Source organism: Choristoneura fumiferana, chromosome 13 (genome assembly GCF_025370935.1).
Source record: "Choristoneura fumiferana chromosome 13, NRCan_CFum_1, whole genome shotgun sequence".
Taxonomy (NCBI): domain Eukaryota; kingdom Metazoa; phylum Arthropoda; class Insecta; order Lepidoptera; family Tortricidae; genus Choristoneura; species Choristoneura fumiferana.
The window spans coordinates 2,398,967-2,420,738 of record NC_133484.1 but is presented as its reverse complement, the minus strand read 5'-3'; the positions used below and the strand labels follow the sequence as shown (position 1 = coordinate 2,420,738).

At 38.2% G+C, this 21,772-nt stretch overlaps 1 protein-coding gene across 1 annotated transcript in view; it reads left to right on the top strand.

Annotated features, from left to right (window-relative positions):
* Positions 1-2,302: 2,302 nt before the first annotated feature.
* LOC141433893 (uncharacterized) overlaps positions 2,303-21,772 on the top strand; it is a 324,261-nt gene continuing 304,791 nt past the window's right edge. Inside the window, exon 1 of the mRNA XM_074096005.1 lies at positions 2,303-2,762. Within this exon, the coding sequence (XP_073952106.1) occupies positions 2,672-2,762 (91 nt within the window). The 5' untranslated portion in view covers positions 2,303-2,671. The remainder of the gene's footprint in view (positions 2,763-21,772) is intronic.

Genomic DNA, 21,772 nt, shown 5'->3' with positions numbered 1-21,772 from the left:
TGTTGCTCTATCTTTCGAACTACATCGTAGAAATAATCGCCAAGAAAGTGAGTTTCCAATGTTACGAGTACCCTTATCCGAGCAGAACTAAGCGTATTTTTTGCAGTCGGGCATCGCCTCAAACGTTTTATTAATAAAAAATTGAGCCGTCTTCGTCCCGAGTTGAAATGAATGTTTATAATTTGCAAATTCTTTGCCGTTGGCAGACCGCTATTTAATTTAGCGCGGCTGAAGCTGGAAGATTCGGTTATATTGAATCGAAGTGTATTTGGTTGGCTGGCTTTGATCGCGGTTGGGTTTTTGATCGTTTAATTTGTAATTAAAGTGAGTTGACCCACTGATGTAAATAGAGGGCATTATAAGTTTAATCGGTGCGACGCTTTGAGTATTTAGCTAGAATTCTGCGTGCGCGTTCTAGAGTGCGCGTGTTGCAGAAGCAGCCGAGTCGCGTTGCTCCTAAGAAGAAGGTCTATGGATTAGCCCGAAACATGTCGAGCTAAACTCAGTTTAGGACGTGAGTTATCCGGGACAATAACATTTAATATCTTTCCCATTTTCCCTCCATAGCCGCAATGCTATATTTGATTTTGTTTTGTCCTGAGTTAAGTGAAATTTATTTCTAAGAAGTAACGTCGAGCTCATAACATGTAATTTTGTTAATAACTCGCTTGATATTGCTACAGATTTAGGTATATTTATTATGAAACAAGCCTTTGCCTGTGGTTTTGTTCGGGTACACTCGGCCATCTTTCTAGGACAGTATTCCTGGAGGTATAGAACCTAGGGTTCTTTAAACTCAGTAATAGAGTCCCGTTGGCACCCCTTTGGTACGGAACCCTAAAAACGAGCCTATCAGTCTCTCGAAGGGCCGGCAACGCACCTGTGATACTCACGTATCAGTAACTGATCGTGTTGCGGGTATCCATGGGCGGCGGTGATTGCTTCCCATCAGGTGACCAGCATGTTCATTAGCCCTCTTTCTTATATAGAAAAATACAACGACCATTGAATTGAAATTCCGAGATTTCACAAAATTTAAATAAATCATGAGAATTTTCAAAAATAATGTGGTTATTTCTTATCTTAATTTTTGATTATCTTTTACACAGTTAGGCCAGTATTTATCTCAGACAAATTAACTTATTTTAACCTGTTAAATGTTGTCTTAAAGTTAACGGAAATTACAAGTAACACGTTGTAAATACCTACACTACTATGAAATTCTAAGCTCACGTAGTTATATTAACTACTTTAGAATGTATTCCCAAAAGGTTTATTTGATATCGAATTTCTCAAATTAAAGGGATATTAATGTCTAGGGACAAAATTCTACTAACAGGTTGTTTTGAAACTCAAAAATCACTGATTCGAATAGAAAATGTCTGTGGTTTCATTGAAAGTTTACTCGTCCGCTCTACGGGGGCGTAGCACTGCTACGCGGGGCCTACGCGCTACGAGCTACGTCGTAGACGTTCATAATTATGACGCATCGTTTATGTATTAATTGTTTTCTATATATTATTATATTTTTTATACACCATGTTTATATTGATTTCCGTTAACTCCAGATGGCTCAGTTAATTTTTAACCGACTGCGAAGAAGGAGTTATGTGTTTGACCCGTATGTATGTATGTCTATTCTTATGTCCTCTCGTAACTGCTCAACGGCTGAACCGATTTTCATAAATGATACATCATCGGATTCATCTTGAATCTTCGATGCTTCTTTGTTTGTGACTGTTTATACCTGATTGCCTTGGTCTTAGACGAAGATTTTACTTTATGCACTAGAGCATAAAAAGTAATTTTATGTCGCCTAGATCCAGCATAAATACGAACTTTACGAACATGAGAAGTGAAAAAATCTTTTTACCTTCAAGTGAATGTGTTTTGAGAAATCGCAATTTAACTCGATAATTTTAATAAGAGGAATAGATCTGTCTCGAGTTAAAATTGCGAGGCGTCTATCTGACTAAAATGGCGTATATATACTGTCTCTGTCTTGTTAAAAAAAATTCAGAGCATAGATTGTGCTCTAAAAAAATTCACTGGTGACCTTAATGGATAAACAAACAAAAAAGGAAGATACGCGAAAAAATGGCGATATCGGTCGTGGAAGAAAAAACGATAACATTCATATTCATCTTATAATTAGTTCAGTTATACTCTAACCGAATAATCGCCTTTCACACAAAACTTCCAAAAGTCGCAGCTCAAACCCCATTTAAACACCTGTCTTCGTTGTTTTGCTGTACTGCGCATGTGCTGATTCCAGCCGGCCAGTACCTTTCTCACTTCGAAACAGAACTGTCGCTCGATCCGCCACCGACGACTCGAGAGAAAAACGAAAAAAAAAACAACTTGTCTATGCTACAATTGCGCGCGAAAATTGACACTTGAAAATAGAGGTAGATCGTTTGCGAATACTAACTTTAACGGACTTTTGTGTTAATAATATTGGTGTTAGTGTTCATCTCGCTAGTCATACTTTTTAGTATAACAATAGATCGCTTTTTAATTAAACTTTTGCGGTAAAAATTGTTTCTTTGAACGGTTTTTAGAGCTTAGCTTGTAAATGGTAGGCCGCGTTCGATAATTAAATTAAAAGAAAAAAAAAGTTGGTTTAAACCGCTTTGCAAGTTTGCAACGTGCCTGTGTTACTTTCATAAAGATGTGGTGGATCCTCCGTCGCGCTCGGCTGACTGGGGCATCTCTCTTCAGCCAGGCTTCAAGCACGACCAACAACAACAATCCAAAAACAGGTGAGCGATGTCACGTGGTGATGCGGTTGACAGATATGAGCAACATTGTCAAAGCATAAAGTTGGTTTTGCTTTGACGTTCTGTTTGGTGGGATAGATACCGTGTTAATAATTTGGTTTTGATACTTTTTATTGCCATGAAAAACTGGGTTCGCATCATATTTTGAATATTCTTAACACCTATAAAATGTACATCATACTCGTAATATCGACTTTTACCGAAATTTAGAATAGCCGATTAATTAACTAACTTCAAATGAAGTTAAAATGACGATTACTTCAATTTATACATCGAACTATCACAGTTAATTACAATATAATAAGATTTATAAACATTTATTTGTGTCATTTTGAGCTCAGGAAAATTTGGTGCGACTACGAGCGAAACGAGCGAGCGAAGTGAACGCTTTGCGATAGCGCCACGCGAGGCGCCAAGACCAAACAAAGTTATGAATCTGCGCAGTATTTTGGCCAAATTTAGGTATATATATTCGTTTCGGAATTATAGTCTTCGGATTTGTTAAGCTTTCGATCAAACGTACTTTCAGTATTTAACTTTCGGTCAAAACATCAAATTTGGTCAAACATTCGGCGTCTCAATATTCGTCCTTCCGTCATCATAACACTTTTGAAATTCGGTATTAGGTGATTTTCCACCGGCGAGACGAGACGAGAATTGAAATTTGTTAGCGCCTACAGACTCACGCGAGAAGTCTCGGCGAGAAGTCTTGCCGAGGAAATTGCACGAAAACCGAGAAGGCATCTACACTCCCGACCTTCTCATTTGCATTCTCGATCGTTATCCGGAATGAACGACATTGCAGACATTAAGTCCACGGTCGCACTGAGACCGAACAAGAATGTAATACCGTTCTCGTGTCTCGCCCGAGAAACCCTTTGAAAATACCGACACCGATCGGAGAACAGGCGAGCGCGAGAACGAGACGGCGAGAAAGCGATCACATTCACGCTTCTCGGGTGTTCTCGGGGGTTCTCGGCGTGAGTCTGTAGGCGCTATGTATGACGCCGCCCGCGGCGGCTCGCGGCGGCCGCGCGAGAATGCATACAAATTTCAGTTCTCGTCTCGCCTTGTCTCTTCTCGCCTCGCCGGTGGAAAATCACCATTACGGTGCATACCTAGGCCATTAGGGCCTGGCTACGACTGTACGCGAGCTGCGAGCGTGTTTTCTGTTCATTGCGTGATCGAGACGCACGCCGCACAGAGGTTACCCTGGATGGCTGGTACACACATCTATTTTTGCATACGAATTGCGTAGAGAAGTGTTACATTAGTGCACCGAATCTAGTTAGTATGTACCTTAAGGTTGATTTTTGTCAGTCAATCAATCAATCATTTACTTATTAGGTAGCTAGATATTATAGTAAAAATAATTAATGTTCTCAATTTTTTACCGTTCTAGGCGTACAAATATAAAGCAGGGCCGGACAAAGAACAACGGAAGCATACACACCACAGTCACAAAAAGAGCTTCAGACTTTTAATATCATAATAACCCTCCTTCTTCGCAGTCGGGTAAAAAGAGACCTCGTGAAATACGCTTTACAAACCACATTGGGTCCCATTGAAAAACAGCGTTGTGGCTTGCCGCAACATTATGCTGAGTGGGTCCCAATTTATACTATTCGATGTTTTGTTTTTAACCCCCGACGAAAAAGAGGGGTGTTATAAGTTTGACTGCTATGTGTGTCTGTGTGTCTGTACGTCTGTGTGTCTGTCTGTGGCACCGTAGCTCTTAAACGGGTGGACCGATTAGAATGCGGTTTTTTTGATTGAAAGCTGGTTTTCTAGCGATGGATCTTAGACATGATTTATCAAAATCGGTTCAGCCGTTTCAAGATCATCAGCTCTTTTGTTCGCTGCGGTAGGAATCTTAGACGCATAATGGATATTTACTTTACTTTCAAACATATTTGGGACCTAAAATTTTAAATACCCATGCTATATAGCTATGCAAGATTATGGAATTCTCGGCCTGATGCTGCAGCGAGGATATCCAGAACACTAGTAGGTACACTCTTAATAAAACTGTAGCAGATATATTGTGTTTGGGTTCGTTTTGATCAGTATTTGATTCTACAAACAATGCAATGGTGGCAACAGGATGAGCTGATGCTGCCGCCAGGATAATAGTACACTCTATAAAAAATAATAGCACATATGTCGTGTTTGGATTCGTTTAGATCAGTAATTGATTCTACATACAATGCAGTGGTGGCAACACGACGAGCTGATGCTGCAGCCGGGATATCCAGCACACCAGTATACTCTTGAAAAAATAATTAATTTTACCATTTGGTCGGCATAGTTTACATATATATCCGTGCAAAATTACAGCTTTCTAGCATTGATAGTCCCTGAGCAAAGCCGCGGACGGACAGACAGACAGACATGGCGAAATTATAAGGGTTCCGTTTTTGCCATTTTGGCTCTGGAACCCTAAAAAAGTGTTCAAACAAGTGGAGCTACATATATCTGGCGCTGCCATTAGACAACAAGGCCTTGGTAATAAGGAAACCAATTCAGGGTGGGGAGTTATTAAGATGAAAGTAAAAGAATTTAGAAAGAAAGAGTTTACATTTATATTTGCCATCGCCGGGCTATTTGGTGTTTGGATATCAAATATTTTCCTTAAGCATTAAATAACAGAAAGGAGGGAGAATTTTTAATTAAATTTCAGACCAGTTATTATTATATTACCGAGTAGATACTAAAAATGCTCGTTCCAAGTTTTTGGTGAGGAATTCTTGGGATCAGATTATTAAGAAAGTTTTATGAAGAACTAGCGTTTGCCCGCGGCTTCGCACGCATAAATCATTAGATACAGCAGTTGAATTGAAATTCCGGGATTTTAATCAATTCTCGTGGGAATTCCCTAAAATGACTTCGTGGTCTTCATTGATGTTAAATTAAAACACCCGTGTCAAATTTCATGACTCTAAACCCAGCGGTTGTTATTTCAAGATTTTATCCCTATCCCTTGGGAAAATCGGGATAAAAAGTAGCCGATGTGTTATTCCAGACGTCCAGCTACTTACATACCAAATTTCATGACTCTAAGCCCAGAGGTTGTTATTTAGAGATTTTATCCCTATCCCGTGGGAATATTGGGATGAAAAGTATCCTATGTTTCAATCCAGGTTATAAACTAACTTTTTGCAAATTTCATTTAAATCCGTCCAGCCGTTTCAGCGTGAGAAGTAACAAACATACTCACTCACACAAACTCACTCACTCACTCATACTTTACATTTATAATATTAGTAGGATAAGGTGATTCTTAGTACACATTTGCGCCTGCGTTTTCACTGCGTACTCAAGCAGAGGATCGTGGGTTCAAACGTGCGCTTGAATTTCCGAGTTTTTCGCAAATTTATGTGCGAAATTACAATTGTTTTTTATTTATTATTATTGCATACAAATGGTAACAAAAGCTCTTAAAGTTAACATGTACCCTGGTAGGGTATAGCATTTGTTGTTATAATTTTTGCTATACATATTAATAGTTACTACTTATTTTAAAATCTTTCGTTTTACAATATCAAATTTCTGTATATTAATTAATACACATTACATAATAAAATTTACACGAAACAAGAATCTTAAAATAACTTAATTTACCACAAGCTTTACAGTGAAGGAAAACATCGTGAGGAAAGAAACCAGCATATGTAATGGTGCGTGAGAAGTTCCCAATCCGCACTGGGCTCGCGTAGGAACTACGGCCCAAGCCCTCTCATTCTGAGAAAAAGCCTGTGCGTAATAGTGGGACGTATATAGGCCGATATGAAATTACGTCTTTGTATTACTAAGCGACTGACAGTCTTGTGCGCAATCTCAAATCGCAATAAATATTTCATTTCTTGCAAAAAACAACAAATTCGCGTAAACACCTAATTTAACTTCGCCAAATCGCAGAAAGGTAAACATCCGGGGTTGGAGAAGTTAGATTTAGTTTCTTTAGGTACATTATATTTAGGAGAATAAATTGGAAAAGTATCCGGTGTCCCGGCCGGCCATTAGTCTGATTCGCAATATCGAAACAAAGTCGGGGACGACTTTGTACCTTTAAGTTCGAGTACGGTAAAATACAACCACAATGTTAATGTCGCTCAGTGCCCTTAGTGTAAGTTTTTAGTTACAAAATACGTCTCGATCGCGTTTGCGTTAAAATCTCAATTTGTGTGCAAACACGAACAGCGCCTCTAGCGGAACGTTTGCGATGTTCGTGTTTCCATACAAATTGAGATTTTGACGCGAACGCGATTGAGACGCATTTTGTACCGAAAACTTACGCTAAGGGCACAGTACTCGTCGGTTTTGATCGTTTTACAGCATAGACGTATCGTAAGATCCCTGGTGAGCAAAGTAATTGCTTATAGTTCTTTGATATAGACCTCCGCAAAGTAACGCCTGATTCAGTAAATTAAAAACCCTTTTTTATTGTTAATATTTAACCGATTAAGTATATATTCCAAAACAGTTTGTTCAAATTGGTAATTCGCACACTCAACTCAAGGCATTGAGCGAGATACAGATTCAGATAGGTTTGTAATAAAGTAGTAAGTAGTCAACAAGTAGTGATACATGCGTGCTAAATTTATTTAATAATGAAAAAACAGCCGGGTTTCCATAGTAAGTCGGCCCTTACATCAAATGGACTCAAGTTTTTTTTGTGACTAACTCTTATAGTGAAAAATATTTTATGCTGAGTATGAACATCCTACTTGTGACAGTTTTCTAATTTTTTAAAGATTTTTTTATATACATACCGCAATACACTCTAAGACCACACTCACAATAAGAATACATAGGTTTTAATGTGAATGAAACATTCATTGCTTTTCGTTCTAGATCGGTGCACAAGACCTGGCACGAACGAATTGAATGAAAGTAATGTCATTTATCGCTGTGTGAGTGGCGTAGGTATACAGGGGCCTCTTAATATTTTTTAAACAAGTACAATACTTCTTCCAATACGACTGTCACTTGTTGAATCAACCAGCATTCCGTGATGCGTTCATAGATTATTATCATTCACTCATTCAATTTATTCGTTCTCTTGCGAATCGACCTTGTAGTAACGGACTACCTTATTTTTACAGTAAGGAAATATTTGTGATTACAACGTCGGAGCATTTCAGCTCATTTACATCAAATAACAGAACTTTGAAACGGGTCATGAAATTTATTAAAAATACACGCGCTTCATTAGTATAATATAACAATAGTTTAGAAGAAAGTAGCTTGTACGTGCTTGTATAGGTAGTGCCACCAGAGTTGAGGTCACGCACTGAAGAACATGTCATGTAATGACAGCGGGATTTTGAGATTCACTCATTCATTTCATTCATTCTCCTTATATGCAATTAGTACTTCATGTAGCTGTGTGTGCAATCATTCACTTCAACACTCGTGGCACTACCTATATGTGCTTGTAAAACAATACCTAATCAATAGTCTAGTACAATAGATATTGTACTAGAAAAACGTCTATATTATTATTATTTTACCCAACTGCCCGAAGGAGGGTTATTACTTTCAAATCTCGCTGTCTGTCTCTGTCATAAACATTGTAGCTATTGTCAATTCGAGTAATAGACAGCTATTTAAAATTCAAAGAGCAAAAAAAAATTGATTCCTTTAATTTTTTTTTAAAGTGGCGCTTTAAATGCTTGCATATTTAGCCAACAGATTTCAACTTGAAAACTATTTTTTTATAAAACAACACGCACTCGCAGACGTACACATTTTCGTGTTTTGTATAATGAATCTACATAGACTTAGTATACCTACTAGTAGTAGTAGTTTGTACGTGTATATTACCATATACACGTACAAACTTAACGTAGGTAAATATGCTTAGCTTAAAGCAGATCTTATTGAAATCTTAAAGTTATATTTAAAGCAAGCTAAGCTGGTGCATTGACCTTGCTTCACGAGTCTTTCGCGGCGACCATTTTACCCTATCCCCACTAATGACCCGCGCAAGCACTGAGGAGCTGCGAACTGCTTTTGAGCGCGAACAGCTTTAAGCGTTAAAAGCTTGCACGGTAAAAAGTGGCCGAGTTTGGACTCGCGTATTAAAAACACCGCGTAATTTATAAAGCAAGCAGAAAATAAGGTTAACTGGATTTCGAGAATAAAGTTATGAATAACGGCAAGTACCTATGTATTTATCTAACCTATGTATCTGTCAGTGCTGTTGTGAATAAATTATTTTCTTTATTTTATAAAATCTCTAGCACTTAATCAAAGATAAACATTGTGGATAGGTATTCTTCATACAACGTATTTAAAGACCACGGTATCATTTTAACAGGTAGTTATTCTTCATACGTACAACATAAATTAAGACTTCGATATGATATTTGCCAACTCCTGCGGGAATTACGTAAAGTGCCCGAATTTCAATTCCACTGAATGGTACACGCGAATGAAGCCAACATTCAGGATTATTATTATGAAGATATATTTAAGTAGATATTAGTAAAATTTCAAATTTCTAGTCCAATGAAGCCAAGCTGACGCATTGATTTTGCCTCACGAGTCACTGGCGGCGACCATTAAACCCTATCCCCACTAATGAGCTGCGAACTGCTTTCGAGCGCGAACAGCTTTAAGCGTTAAAAGCTTGCACGGTAAAAAGTGGCCGAGTTTGGACTCGCGTATTAAAAACACCGCGTAATTTAAAAAGCAAGCAAAAAATAAGGTTAACTGGATTTCGAGGATAAAATTATCGATACTTAACGGCAAATACCTATGTATTTCTCTAATCATCTCATAATCACTTCAAAATTCATTGTGTTCGAGATATTTGGTATCAAAGTTGAACAATTTTAGGCCAAAAAACTGGTTTTCTGGCCATAACTTTCGTGTAATTAGTTTCAAATGAAAACCCTCGACACGTTCTTAGAGACGTTAAAGACGAACCCAAATATGTAGATTTCATATATGTTAGATCTTTCACGTCAATAGAGATACGAAATAAGTGTTTTTTTAGACTGTTTAAAAAAATCATAATAAATTAAGTATTCATTTTTTCCAAAATCCGGTAAATAAAAATGGAGATAAAAGATTGGAGAACCGATGGCCGTTTGACTAATTCTATCTGTAGTGCAAAAGTAGATACGATTCAAAACTTGTCAAAAATCGATGAAAACCTCGGGTAGCCCCTTAAACCCTATTCCCTCTAATGGTCCGCGCAAGCACTGAGGAGGTGCGAACTGCTTTGATCGCGAAACGCTTAAAGCGTTAAAGCTTGCTCGGTAAAAGGGTCCATATCGGCTCGCATACCTACTGAAAGTCCGAATGTAATCTTTGTCAGAACGATCGTTTGTCATAACTCTTTTTTCTCTGAATCCAATAACTGTTCAGAGTTGTTATAAAAGAAACCTAACCTAACCTATATTTTTCTATAGGATGACCATTATAAAATTCAGAAAAAATTAAGGTTTCAAAGGAAAAATCATGACAAACGATGATTCGGACAAAAATTACGGTATGACTAGCGAAGAGTAACTTTGGCGTTCCCTGGGTAAAAACACATTGAAAGCACCGCGTAATTTCTTAAAATTCACAAATCAATTCAATTAAATTTTTTTCGCGGTGCTGGTTTGGTCTTAACAAAGCCGAAAATAAGGGTAGGTAAGTTACTGGATCTTGGGAATAGCCCACGATGTTGATGAAAGCTATACATATGACGGTTATTTCGATAGCTTTGACATCAGTCAGTGACTTGGCGGTATAGCATAGGACTTGTGCGCCGGATGTGTCTAGACTCCATAATCTCGATTTTTTTGTTTGTAGATTTATTTACCAAACTAGATCTTGCCCGCGGCTTCGCCCGCGTGGAATTCGGTTATCGCGCGCTGTTTCCTCGAGAACGGTGCATTCTTCCAGGATAAAAAGTAGCATGTCACTCTCTTGCCTATAAACTATCTCTATGCCAAAAATCACGTTGATTCGTCGCTCCGCTTCAACTTGAAAGACGGACAAAAATACGAACACACAAACACACACACTTTCGCATTTATAATATTAGTATTGATAATATTTGGTTCGTGTTTTATTTTTAAATCTTATTGTACTGTACTGTAGCATAACGAGCTTAACGTAACATAAATATAAGCATTTCATATATTCCCTTTAATAGCCCATAAAGCTACATTCTGCATGCAAAGTTGCAAAGCATCGTACGTGCAAAGTTTTGCCGCATAAAGCACGATAAGCGTCCAAGTTCTCATTCAACGAAGCTTGTAATCCTTTAATGTATGAGATAAAACTGATGAGACTGGAAAGTTTATGCTCATGATTTGTAGCATAATATGTAAAATAACCTAACCATAAAAATTACATTTTTAATATAAGCTTTTTTGCTGACTGCACTTTTTGTTGACTGTACTTGCATTGTCACCAAATTTCAAGTCGATACCATTAACCCTTGATGAGTTCCGTCCTGCGGAGACGATCCTGTCCGAACTACCAGGAAGTCACTACCAGATTATTGTATATTGTCACGCAATTTACATACTAATATTCTCTGTTGGTTATGCTTTGCGGCGCTTTGCGCGGGGATTCTGACTGTGGAGAATTGGTGGCGCAACTTGTGCGCTTACATGTTCCTCTTTTGACCAAGTTTGGTTTTAGGCCACGCAATAACCCCCTACTGGCGGTCCCGTCGGCGCGTGTTCGCGCGCAGTGCCTTCTTAATGGCTTTCTTGCATCAGCTCCAGTGTGACGTGTTTGATGGTTGATGGAATTGTGTATGTGATAAATGTTTAAGGTTCTGTGAGATGATAGATGTTACGTTTGTCCACCTGTACTATTTTTTTTAAATGCCTTGTATTGTTTTTTACCTTTTTATGTGTAAGAAAATTATGAATTGTTGTTTTGTTGTATTATAATTCAATTTCTTTCTCTCTTCTCAGCGTTTGTCTTGCGCAGTGCCTTACAGCCTTATTCATAAAAAAACCTTAATTAGGTTATCGGTCTGTTATAGCAGACTGATTAAGCTTTGTTGACGGTGTCAAGAAGTGTGATTCATAAACGTTTGCTTCTGCTAGTGTTGAGATGCTGATAGACGGATTAGACGCGTTGTTGCACCTTGAAAATGACAAAAATTAATCGATAATTTTGACGCAGTGACAGCAATTACCTGAAAAAAATAAAAAGCGAGATCCGCCATTTCGATCCCATGTTTATTTGTGCAAAAGCCATAATTATGTTATCATCTTATTTTTTTTTCATATTTATTGTTGCTAATTTAGAGGATTTAAATACAAATTCCTGTTTTCCGGATTTTTTTTTAATAGCCCTGCTTCACTATAAATATCTTCGTAATGGTTTTGCTCTAGCAAGTCAGCTGTTCAAACTTGTGGCGGCCATTTTGTGACTTCAGAGAGATAAAGGAGGGTCTGTCCTTAACTTTCTTGATCTGATTAGCGCTAACAGACGTTTATGAATCATGTTTTTAGCATCTTCAAGAGCTTCGCTCTAACTTTATGAATAAGGCTGTTAGTGTTTAACTGTTATACCGTGTAAAATGACAACGGGACAGGTGAAACTAATTATGATTGGTTTTTTGGAGTCTTTTTGTATTTTTTATTTCAACTCCAAATTTGTTACTTTTACGGGTATCCCGTGAAACCATATCGAAAATACAAACTGAGACAAATGGATGCACAGAAAAACCAGAAAAAGAGACCAGAACTGGGAATCGAACCCAGGTCCTCAGCAATCCGTGCTGCGTGCTATAACCCCTTACACCACTGCTTGACAGGAATCTAGACACGAATTTTTCCTATGCATACATATCTCAGGTTGCTTATTTCTATTATGCTACTTAAGCAGCAGCACTAGCGACATCTATGTTTCGTCGACAGACGTCACATTCTTTCGGAACTAACCGCTCACCCAGACAAGAGATGTCGCTTAGTAGCAGTTATAAAATTCACGCCTCGCTCCATTATTATTAAGTTACTAAACAGTACAGTAATTAAACGCCAATTAGGACAACTTTTGTTGGAAAAAGTCAAGTTTACTTCTTGTTCCCATGGTCGAGCACCCCAGTTCCCTGAACTAAGACTCACAGAGTATATTTACAGAGGGCTCATTCAAATAGTTGAATATTTTATACTAATTATGTTTAACAAACGATGAAACAACTTAAATGAGGGACTACTTCTTAAGTCATCATGTCAGCTGAAAGACGTCCACTGCTGAACATAAGGCCAAGGCCCCAAGGCTCTCCCTTGTATCTTTGGGGGGAAAATGCCTTAGTCGCAGGTTGGCGACTGCAGTTATCAGTTTAGATACTTCTTAAGTAACTGAGTCATTCTATTATAAAATGAACATTTTCTTTTTTGAAAAAAATATGCATTATGTTTGCAGTACCTTTGAAAAACGGTTTGATTCATATTTTTGCCGTAAAAAGCTGGTAACATACCATTTTCGCACGAAAGAAGGGGACATCGATGACCACTTTGTTACTCGATTTACGAATACTAACCATAATAAGATTTTTAACAAAGTTATCGTAAGTGATAGCCTAATCATACATACAGAGTGATTTCGGACATGTGAGCAGGATCAACCCTACACCCACAGTAATAGATAATGAACTGATCACAACCATAGTAAAACTCAAGCACTTTTAATATGCATTTAGTTAATAATTTAATAGTTTCTGTTCGCAAAAAAAAAACTTTAATCTCACTCATTATCGGTACGATATGGTAGCCTTATGTTTGTTTGTTTATTTATACTCTTTATTGTACAAAAAGGAAAGGGTTAAAAAAAGTGTTGAGTACAAAGGTGAACTTATCTCTGAAGGGATCTCTGCCAGTCAACCTTTGAGTGGTAGAGAAGAGCAATAAAAAAGCAAGGATCGACAAATAGAGCAAAACATTTGAATAAATATAAATGCGTAATGTAAACCCTAAATACCTAAATATACACAATATGTAACTGAATCCGGTATGCTAAGTCCTGCTCTTATCTCCCGAACCACCTCGTAAGTACTTTAAAAAAACAGTTCATTTTCTAACTAACGCTACCTTCAGTCACTGAAGTAGGTCATCATTTTTTTTTGCGGGTCATAGGGCGGGAGTTTTTTTATTTCGAATTTTTGTTCCTATAGGACCTTCTGTTTGGACCGCTGTGGCATTTCACGGTCCCTGCACATCAGCGGCAGGGGTGCGAAACTTTCCCAAGTAAACAGAAGTTTCGTTCTTTGTGTTTAGGTTAAGTCACGTTGTTTAGTGAAGTTGTGGCGCGGAATAGCTTTGCTAAGTTTTATATATAATTTAAGCTCAATTTGGGCCTCGGAGGACCCGTAGTTTTCTCTAATATAAGATATTTAAACTTGACCAGAAATTGGCAATAGTTGAAGTTTTTGTGTACAATAAAGTGTAAAGTGTCAAGTCATTTACAAATAAATATAGTGGGTAAATAATTTATTTATCTATCTAATCACAAAAAATCAAAATTAAATAAATAATAATAAATAACACAAAAAAACAATTATATAATAAAAAAAATACAAAATATAAAAAAAACTGATGAATGAAAAATAATGATGATGTGGATAAATTGCATTTTATAGTAAATTTAGCACGAAAAAATATATTTATATATCGCGAATATCCTAGCCAAAGTATGAAAACAAAAACAAAAAATCTACAACCATCATTTAAATTCAGCCCAGATTTTTTGCTGATAACCTTAAATCATATTTGTAATGAAATAGCGCTTATGTCAGAGATTTGTTTATCTACTACGACTTATATCTGCCGAACCAGAATGTATTTAAGTAAGGGGTATTTAGCAGACCTAAGCCTAAGCATTTGATATTAATTTCAGCTTCATATCTCCACGCATTCTTGAGATAAAGGGTCTTGCCAACGGACAGATGGTCCAAGACAGATAACGAAGAGATGCTATAAAGTAGGGTTTCCCAACCTTTATTTCGCCGAGCGTCCCCGAACCAAAAATAATAATATATTTTATATGAGTGAGTCTCACGGTAGTATCATGTTCAAAATATTCATGCTCCCCTTAAGTTAAGTTCGGAACAGTTCATTTATCTACGCTACCTACTTACTACCTACCTAGTTTTTTTTCGGAAATACAAATGTACCTATTAGCTCCCCCCCCCCCTGACCCTGACATATTTCTCTACGCCCTCCTAGGGGGGCGTGACCTTTTGGTTGGGAAGTCTTGCTATAAAGGTTCCGTTTTTTAACCCCCAATGACATGAAAATTGACATGAAATGACAATTGGGTTTAACTTTTCTCATTCCTTTTGCGCTACGGAATCCTAAAAATGATATCCGTATAGTAAACTAGACTCGGATAAATGCGTATCGGCACGGCAGGTAGATCAACAACGTACGTGCCTCGAATAGCTACGTGAGCAAGTTAGTTATTTAATAAACTATCCCTAAACAGCCACTATAATATTTAATATTATATTCTTGCCAAGTTATCTTTCCTTCTAGTTGTTCAAGGAGAACGTACGGACGGGGAAACTTAGGAAAGGGACATTCGATTTGAGTGGATTGCTATTTCAATTCAATACGAATAATTGACTTTTTTTTTAGAGTGGCCAGACAAACGAACTAGTGGGTCACCTGTTGTTAAGTGATCACCACTGTCCATAGACACCCGCAGCGCTTTACGCGATGTCAGTGCGATGTCGGCCCTGCAGAAAAATGTACTATTTTTTATTTATTTTTAATCGACTTCAAAAAATGGAGGAGGTTGTCAATTCGGTTTTTTTTAGTTTGTTGCCTCTCCTAAAACCTAATCAGTAAAAAAATCGAAGTCGGTGCCTCAGCATGAGCCAGCAGGGAGTGATAGAAGCTCAGTATATAGTGAGTAGACGATTAAATATACCTAGCTCCACTCGTCTGGCTCGTGCTGATATACTGATTTCAAACATGTAAAAAAGAATATTTTCAAGTTTTTTTGTAGTCGGTTCAATTTTTTTGCTATAGTTTTTTTTTTTCTAATACAATGCTTAACCTGTATACGGAAAAACCTCGCTCCTCTGAGCTAGGGTATGTAAATGCAGGATAGAAGTGTTTTTATTGGTTCATGTTAAACACTGGTGTAATCTCTCTGGTGGAAATTCAGCCTCAACGAAGTATCATCATCATCATCATCATCATCCCAGCCTATATACGTCCCACTGCAGGGCAGAGGCCTCCTCTCAGAATGAGAGGGCTAGGGCCGTAGTTCCCACGCGGGCCCAGTGCGGATTGGGAACTTCACACACACCATTGAATTGCTACGCAGGTTGTGCAGGTTCCTCACGATGTTCTCCTTCACCGTGAAGTTCGTGGTAAATTTCAAATGTAATTCCGCACATGAATTTCGAAAAACTCAGAGGTGCGAGCCGGGGTTTGAACCCACGACACTCTGCTTCAGAGGCGATAGGTCAAACCACTAGGCCACCACGGCCACGAAGTATACCTAGGTGCAACTCTCATTTACCCGGGTCCAATCATTCCCTATCTCACGTGTTACCGCTCTAATGGAAATCTAACGTGGATGGCGTGCGATAGATAGGTTTAGCTGGATTATAAAGTTAGAACCAAGACTTTGTGTTTGGTTTGACTTGGGATGGAAAATATAGGTCAGTATGGACATCGAAGTTCAGTGGAAGTAGTTTAAACTGTGGCCTCTCAATCACAGGATTGTGGGTTTAAATCCGGCCTCGGACCTCTTAATTTTTCGAAATTCATGTGTGTAATTACATTTGAAATTTACTACGAGCTTTAACTAAGGCCAAAGCCCTCTGATTCTGAAAGGAAACCTGTGCCCAGCAGTGAGACGTAGGTATATAAGCTGGGATGATGATAATGATGATGAGATGACAAATATTTCCCTAGACCATCTCCTGTTATGTGTGTTGTGATTGTGAGACACTCTTCACCCACCGTGCGCGACTCCGACTCGCACTTGGCCCTTTTTCAACCCCCGACGCGAAAACAGGGGTTGTTTAAGTTTGACCGCTATATGTGTCAGTCTGTCTGTCTGTGTGTCTGTCTGTGGCACCGTAGCTCTTAAACAGATGGACCGACTTGAATGCGGTTTTTTTTATTTGAAAGCAGATTTTCTAGCGATGGTTTAGACATGTTTAATTAAAATTGGGTAGCCGTTTTTGAGATATTGAACTTTGAAGTGACAAAGGGGTTTTGCAACTTTTTGTTGGCTAGGTTATTATTATTCTCGATCACATTATCGTAAAAGCATCGCGTGTAAAACTTTGTTGTTTAAGGCAGTTGTCTCACCGCCGGCGAGTAAACGATTGGCTATCGACTATTTTCTCGCTCAAGAAACGAACAAAAGATATAAGATCCTGTGTGAGTAAAAGAGACATATATATTAATAGTTGATCGCTGGCGGTTCACATTGCCGGCGAGAACTCGCTCTTACATCTTTTGTCGCAGCGACAAGAGCTATAAAACTCGCTGAGCTATAAAACTAGCTCAGCGATACTCGCTCAGCGCTATTAGCTTGGCGGCCGCCCGGCTCGAGCGAGTGGAGCGAGTAATCGTCCGTCGTGCTCGAATACTCGCTTTTCACTGCTCGCCCACTCGTTTCTAGTTACTCGCTCTGCTCGCTTCTCGCTCATCGTCGGCGGTGGGACAAGTGCCTAAAAGTTCCATAATAGCTAGTAATAGCCTTTATTCCACAAGGTTGTGTCCTTGGTGTCTACCGAAAGGTCGAGAAAGAGTTCGAAATCAATTTGATTGGAATCAATACTGTGGCTAACCAAACTACTGCGAGCGTGATAAGATTGAAACAAACTTTAAAATACTCTAGAGTTTGCCGCTATATCACGATTGATGAGATACAGCATGCGTACAGACAGACGGACGGACAGCGGAGTCTGAGTAATAGGGAACCGTTTTTACCCTTTGGGTACAGAACCTTTAAAAGTATATATTAGTCAAAACAAACAGAGATACTCCGCACACAGACTTTCACATTTATAATATTAGCAGGATTAGCCAGCAATATGGCAACACAAAAAAAGCCGTGGTGGCCTAGTGGTTTGACCTATCGCCTCTCAAACAGAGGGTCGTGGGTTCAAACCCCGGCTCGCACCTCTGAGTTTTTCGAAATTCACGTGCGGAATTACATTTGAAATTTACCACGAGCTTTGCGGTGAAGGAAAAACATCGTGAGAAAACCTGCACAAACCTGCGAAGCAATTCAATGGTGCGTGTGAAGTTCCCAATCCGCACTGGGCCCGCGTGGGAACTATGGCCCGAGCCCTCTTGTTCTGAGAGGAGGCCTGTGCCCAGCAGTGGGACGTATATAGTATATAGGCTGGGATGATGATGATGGCAAGACATGCTGCTTTCTTTTCTGTTCGAGGCGACGGGGAGTCTAAGTTGCAAACGTAAGTATTAGAAGTGCCGAGTCAGCCCTCCTAGACTAACCCCTTACAATGCGGCAGAGACTATATGTGATTGATTTCATACATTGCTTGTGAAATGAAGTAACTGACTTTATAGTTTCCTAAGTAAAAATAAGTTTTTGGGAAAAAAAAACATTTTTAGTACAAGGTTTTTATGCTGACTGTTTTTTTTGTTGATTGTACTAGTATTATAACCCAAACTACATTTGAATACCAAATTTGAACTCGATGCCATTAACCGTTGAAGTTCCGTCCTGTGGAGCTGATCCTGGCCGGACTACCAGGATGTCACTATCAGATTATTGTATTGTCACCAGATTTACACATATTCGATACACATAAAAATATTTGACAAAGCGTTGACGCCTCCTATTAGATGGACTGTCGACATTGCCAGAGTTGTGGACAGCCGGTGGATGCAAGTGGCGAGTTGTCGTTCATTGTGGCGTTCTAAAGGGGAGGCCTTTGTTCAGCAGTGGACTTCTTTCGGCTGATGATGATGATGGTGAGTTATTTGGTTATATGATGTCGACCGAGCAATGGATAGTGAGGTTTTACGCCGCGTCGTCGATCGTTCACAATGCTGGCCGGGTCGTTACTGCACCCACTGCAAGGGGGTGATATAGTACGTATTATACGATAATGTATGTTACAACGCGACCTTCCTTAAAGTGTGAGCTAATGTGCTAATAACTTTGATGTATTATTTACTAGCTTTTAAGGTGGTTACAGCCACCAAACGCCTTTTAAAAGACTAATTTGAAAGGCAATCCTGTACGTACGTTTGCTGAAAATAAAACTATGTTAGTTTTCAAATCCCTATTAATATTTTGTATGTTTGAAAAAGTTTAAATTTCTTATTTATATATTAGTGGGGTGAGGGCACGGGTGTGGTAAAAGCACGTAACGCTTAGATTATAATAATCTACTATTCTTTAAATGTATAGCCTACAGCCAAAACGTAAATTTCCCAATAAATGCACTTTCCCAAAATAATACTCTTCATGACCCGGCCATTATGCATTAAGTACCTAGAAATAGGGCTCTGTTAAAAAGGTTAAATTATGACTTGGAAAACGCATGTTTTCTCAAAGTGTACTAATTGGTAAATGCACGCATTGATCCTATAAAGTTTTTTAAGGTATAGAGCTCCAAACAAAAATGAACTCTCAGAAACTTTGTTAAAAGTGACAATATATTGCAAGTGTCTCTAACTCTACGGTGACATATCTTATGGCACTAGAGTGCCAAGTGTGTGGCCGTAAATACCTACTTAATTTTAATGGGCGCCACACAAACTACTTTGCCGCAAAAGCCTAAGATTTTATCTACAGATTTACTTGGCAGAAATTGAAGATCTCCACGATAACACCAAGTGGTATATTTTGGAGCTCTCAGCGAAATTTAACGAGATTCCAGAGGTGGATAGTATTTAAGCTTGAAAATTATTTTTCTCAAACATACTTTGAAATATTCAGCATCATTTATGTATTAATAAAAAGAAGAAAGTTAGCAATAATTGGATGATTCAGTTCATTGCTGGCCATGACGACCAATATATAAGTACTTCTGAAAAATTATTCCTAGCGACTAGCTGCCTCGACTTTTTTTTATTTGTCATTTAAATGGTGTGTGCTAAGTTTTTGATCAGCACTGGGCTAACCTACATATAAATTATTGAATAATTATTATTATTCTGAGAGCAGATTTATTGTTTTTAAGTTACCCGATTCTCAGTTATAGTCACTGTTACAATCACGACATTTATTGCTAACATTTCGTCGACGATTGTTCGATTTCAATTGTTATTTCCATCTTGTATGCAATTTGGCTACGGTTCCACTTTATTTGTAAACTATCGAACAGTTTTACCACAATTATAACTGCAATAACATCTTATACTTTAGTGAAAAAAATTATGCTAAAACGAGTAACGATCTTCGGCCGGCATAACGTATTTCCTACATAAAATATCCTGTTTCCGTCAAGGAAACCTTATATTTAATAGAGAAAGATTTCACAAACTCTCTGCAATCATTATAAACTCAAAGGAAAAACGGTAAAGCATCTTTCCTTAACTCAAACCAGCTAACGGATTTGTTATTTTAATGCTAATGTAATAGGGTGGAAAACGGGTGAGTAGGGTTACTGATGGTGGGTGAGCGGTGAGCACTAACGACCTGATCAGACCAGAAGGAATATCAGACGATTGCAGATGCTTTGCCAGTCTAGCTAAAATACCTTCTGTAACATTTTATTGGCTGTAATTTAGTTCTTGGGTGCTTCTCGAAAGATATAACAACATTTATCTCGTCTACCTTTACTTGCCCGAATTTCCTTTGCCCGAATTTCACTTGCCGTACCAACGTTTGCCATAAAATATATAGAACCGTGCTGTGTTCAGGATTTTTTTAATGTCATCATATAGAATGCAGTCGGTTAGATTAGGTTAGTTTAATATCAACTGTGAAGAAATTACTATTTCAGAAATAAATTACTTTATGGCAAATGAAAATTCTAGAAAACGATACATTCGGCCATATGAAATTCGGGCAAACGATAGAGAACCCATTTATCTAGGTAGCTGTAACATTTCGTACAATACTACATTTGATAGACCTTTATTTAACTTGTAATGTTAAGTTGTATTCACAGTTTTCATGTCGGACTCACCCACTTCTAGTGAGTGGCAAGTGGCTTAGAATTTTGTATGGATAAGTAGACAAGATGACAATGCCATATAGTTGTTTTAGAGATTATTATTTTTAGCAGAAACCTATTATATCTTGTCTAAGTTTATTGGTTCACAAATAATTATTCCTACTTCTCTAGGTCGAATATTTAGATTTACGTAATTGTTTTCATTAGACGACCAGATGGCGAAGTGGTTAGAGAACCTGACTACGAAGCTTGAGGTACCGGGTTCGATTCCCGGCCGGGGCAGATATCTATATGAATAATACGAATGTTTTGTTTTAAACTTTCGTGATTTTCACTCATAGTCAAAATACCACGCACTGTACTTATCACGCTAACACACACGAGTAATATTTACATCGACGTTTCGGCAACATTACAGTGGCCGTGGTCACGAGTATAGTGGTGGAAACGTCGAGGTAAATATTACTCGTGTGTGTTTGCGTGATAGATAAATAAGTCCTGTGCGTGGTATTTTGAATACGAATGTTTGTTATCGGGTCTTGGATGTTTAATATATATTTATCTATATAAGTATGTTTATCCGTTGCCTAAGTATCCTTAGTACTTACAAGCTTTGCTTAGTATGAGACTAGGTCAATTGGTGTCAAGTGTCCCATGATATTTATTATATTTTATTAAATAAATCAGTTTTCTCTCCCGTCTTGCCGTAATTATGTTAAACCTCCTAAGCATTATGTAGTTCCCACACGGGTGGATTGGGAACTTCAAACACCAATTGCTTTTCTGGTTTGTGCAGGCTCATGATGTTTTCTTTCACCGTAAAGCTGGTGGTGAATTTCGGTATTCGTTCATTTCGTAACTTTGGCAAACTGTTTCATTTCGCAAACTCTAAAACTGT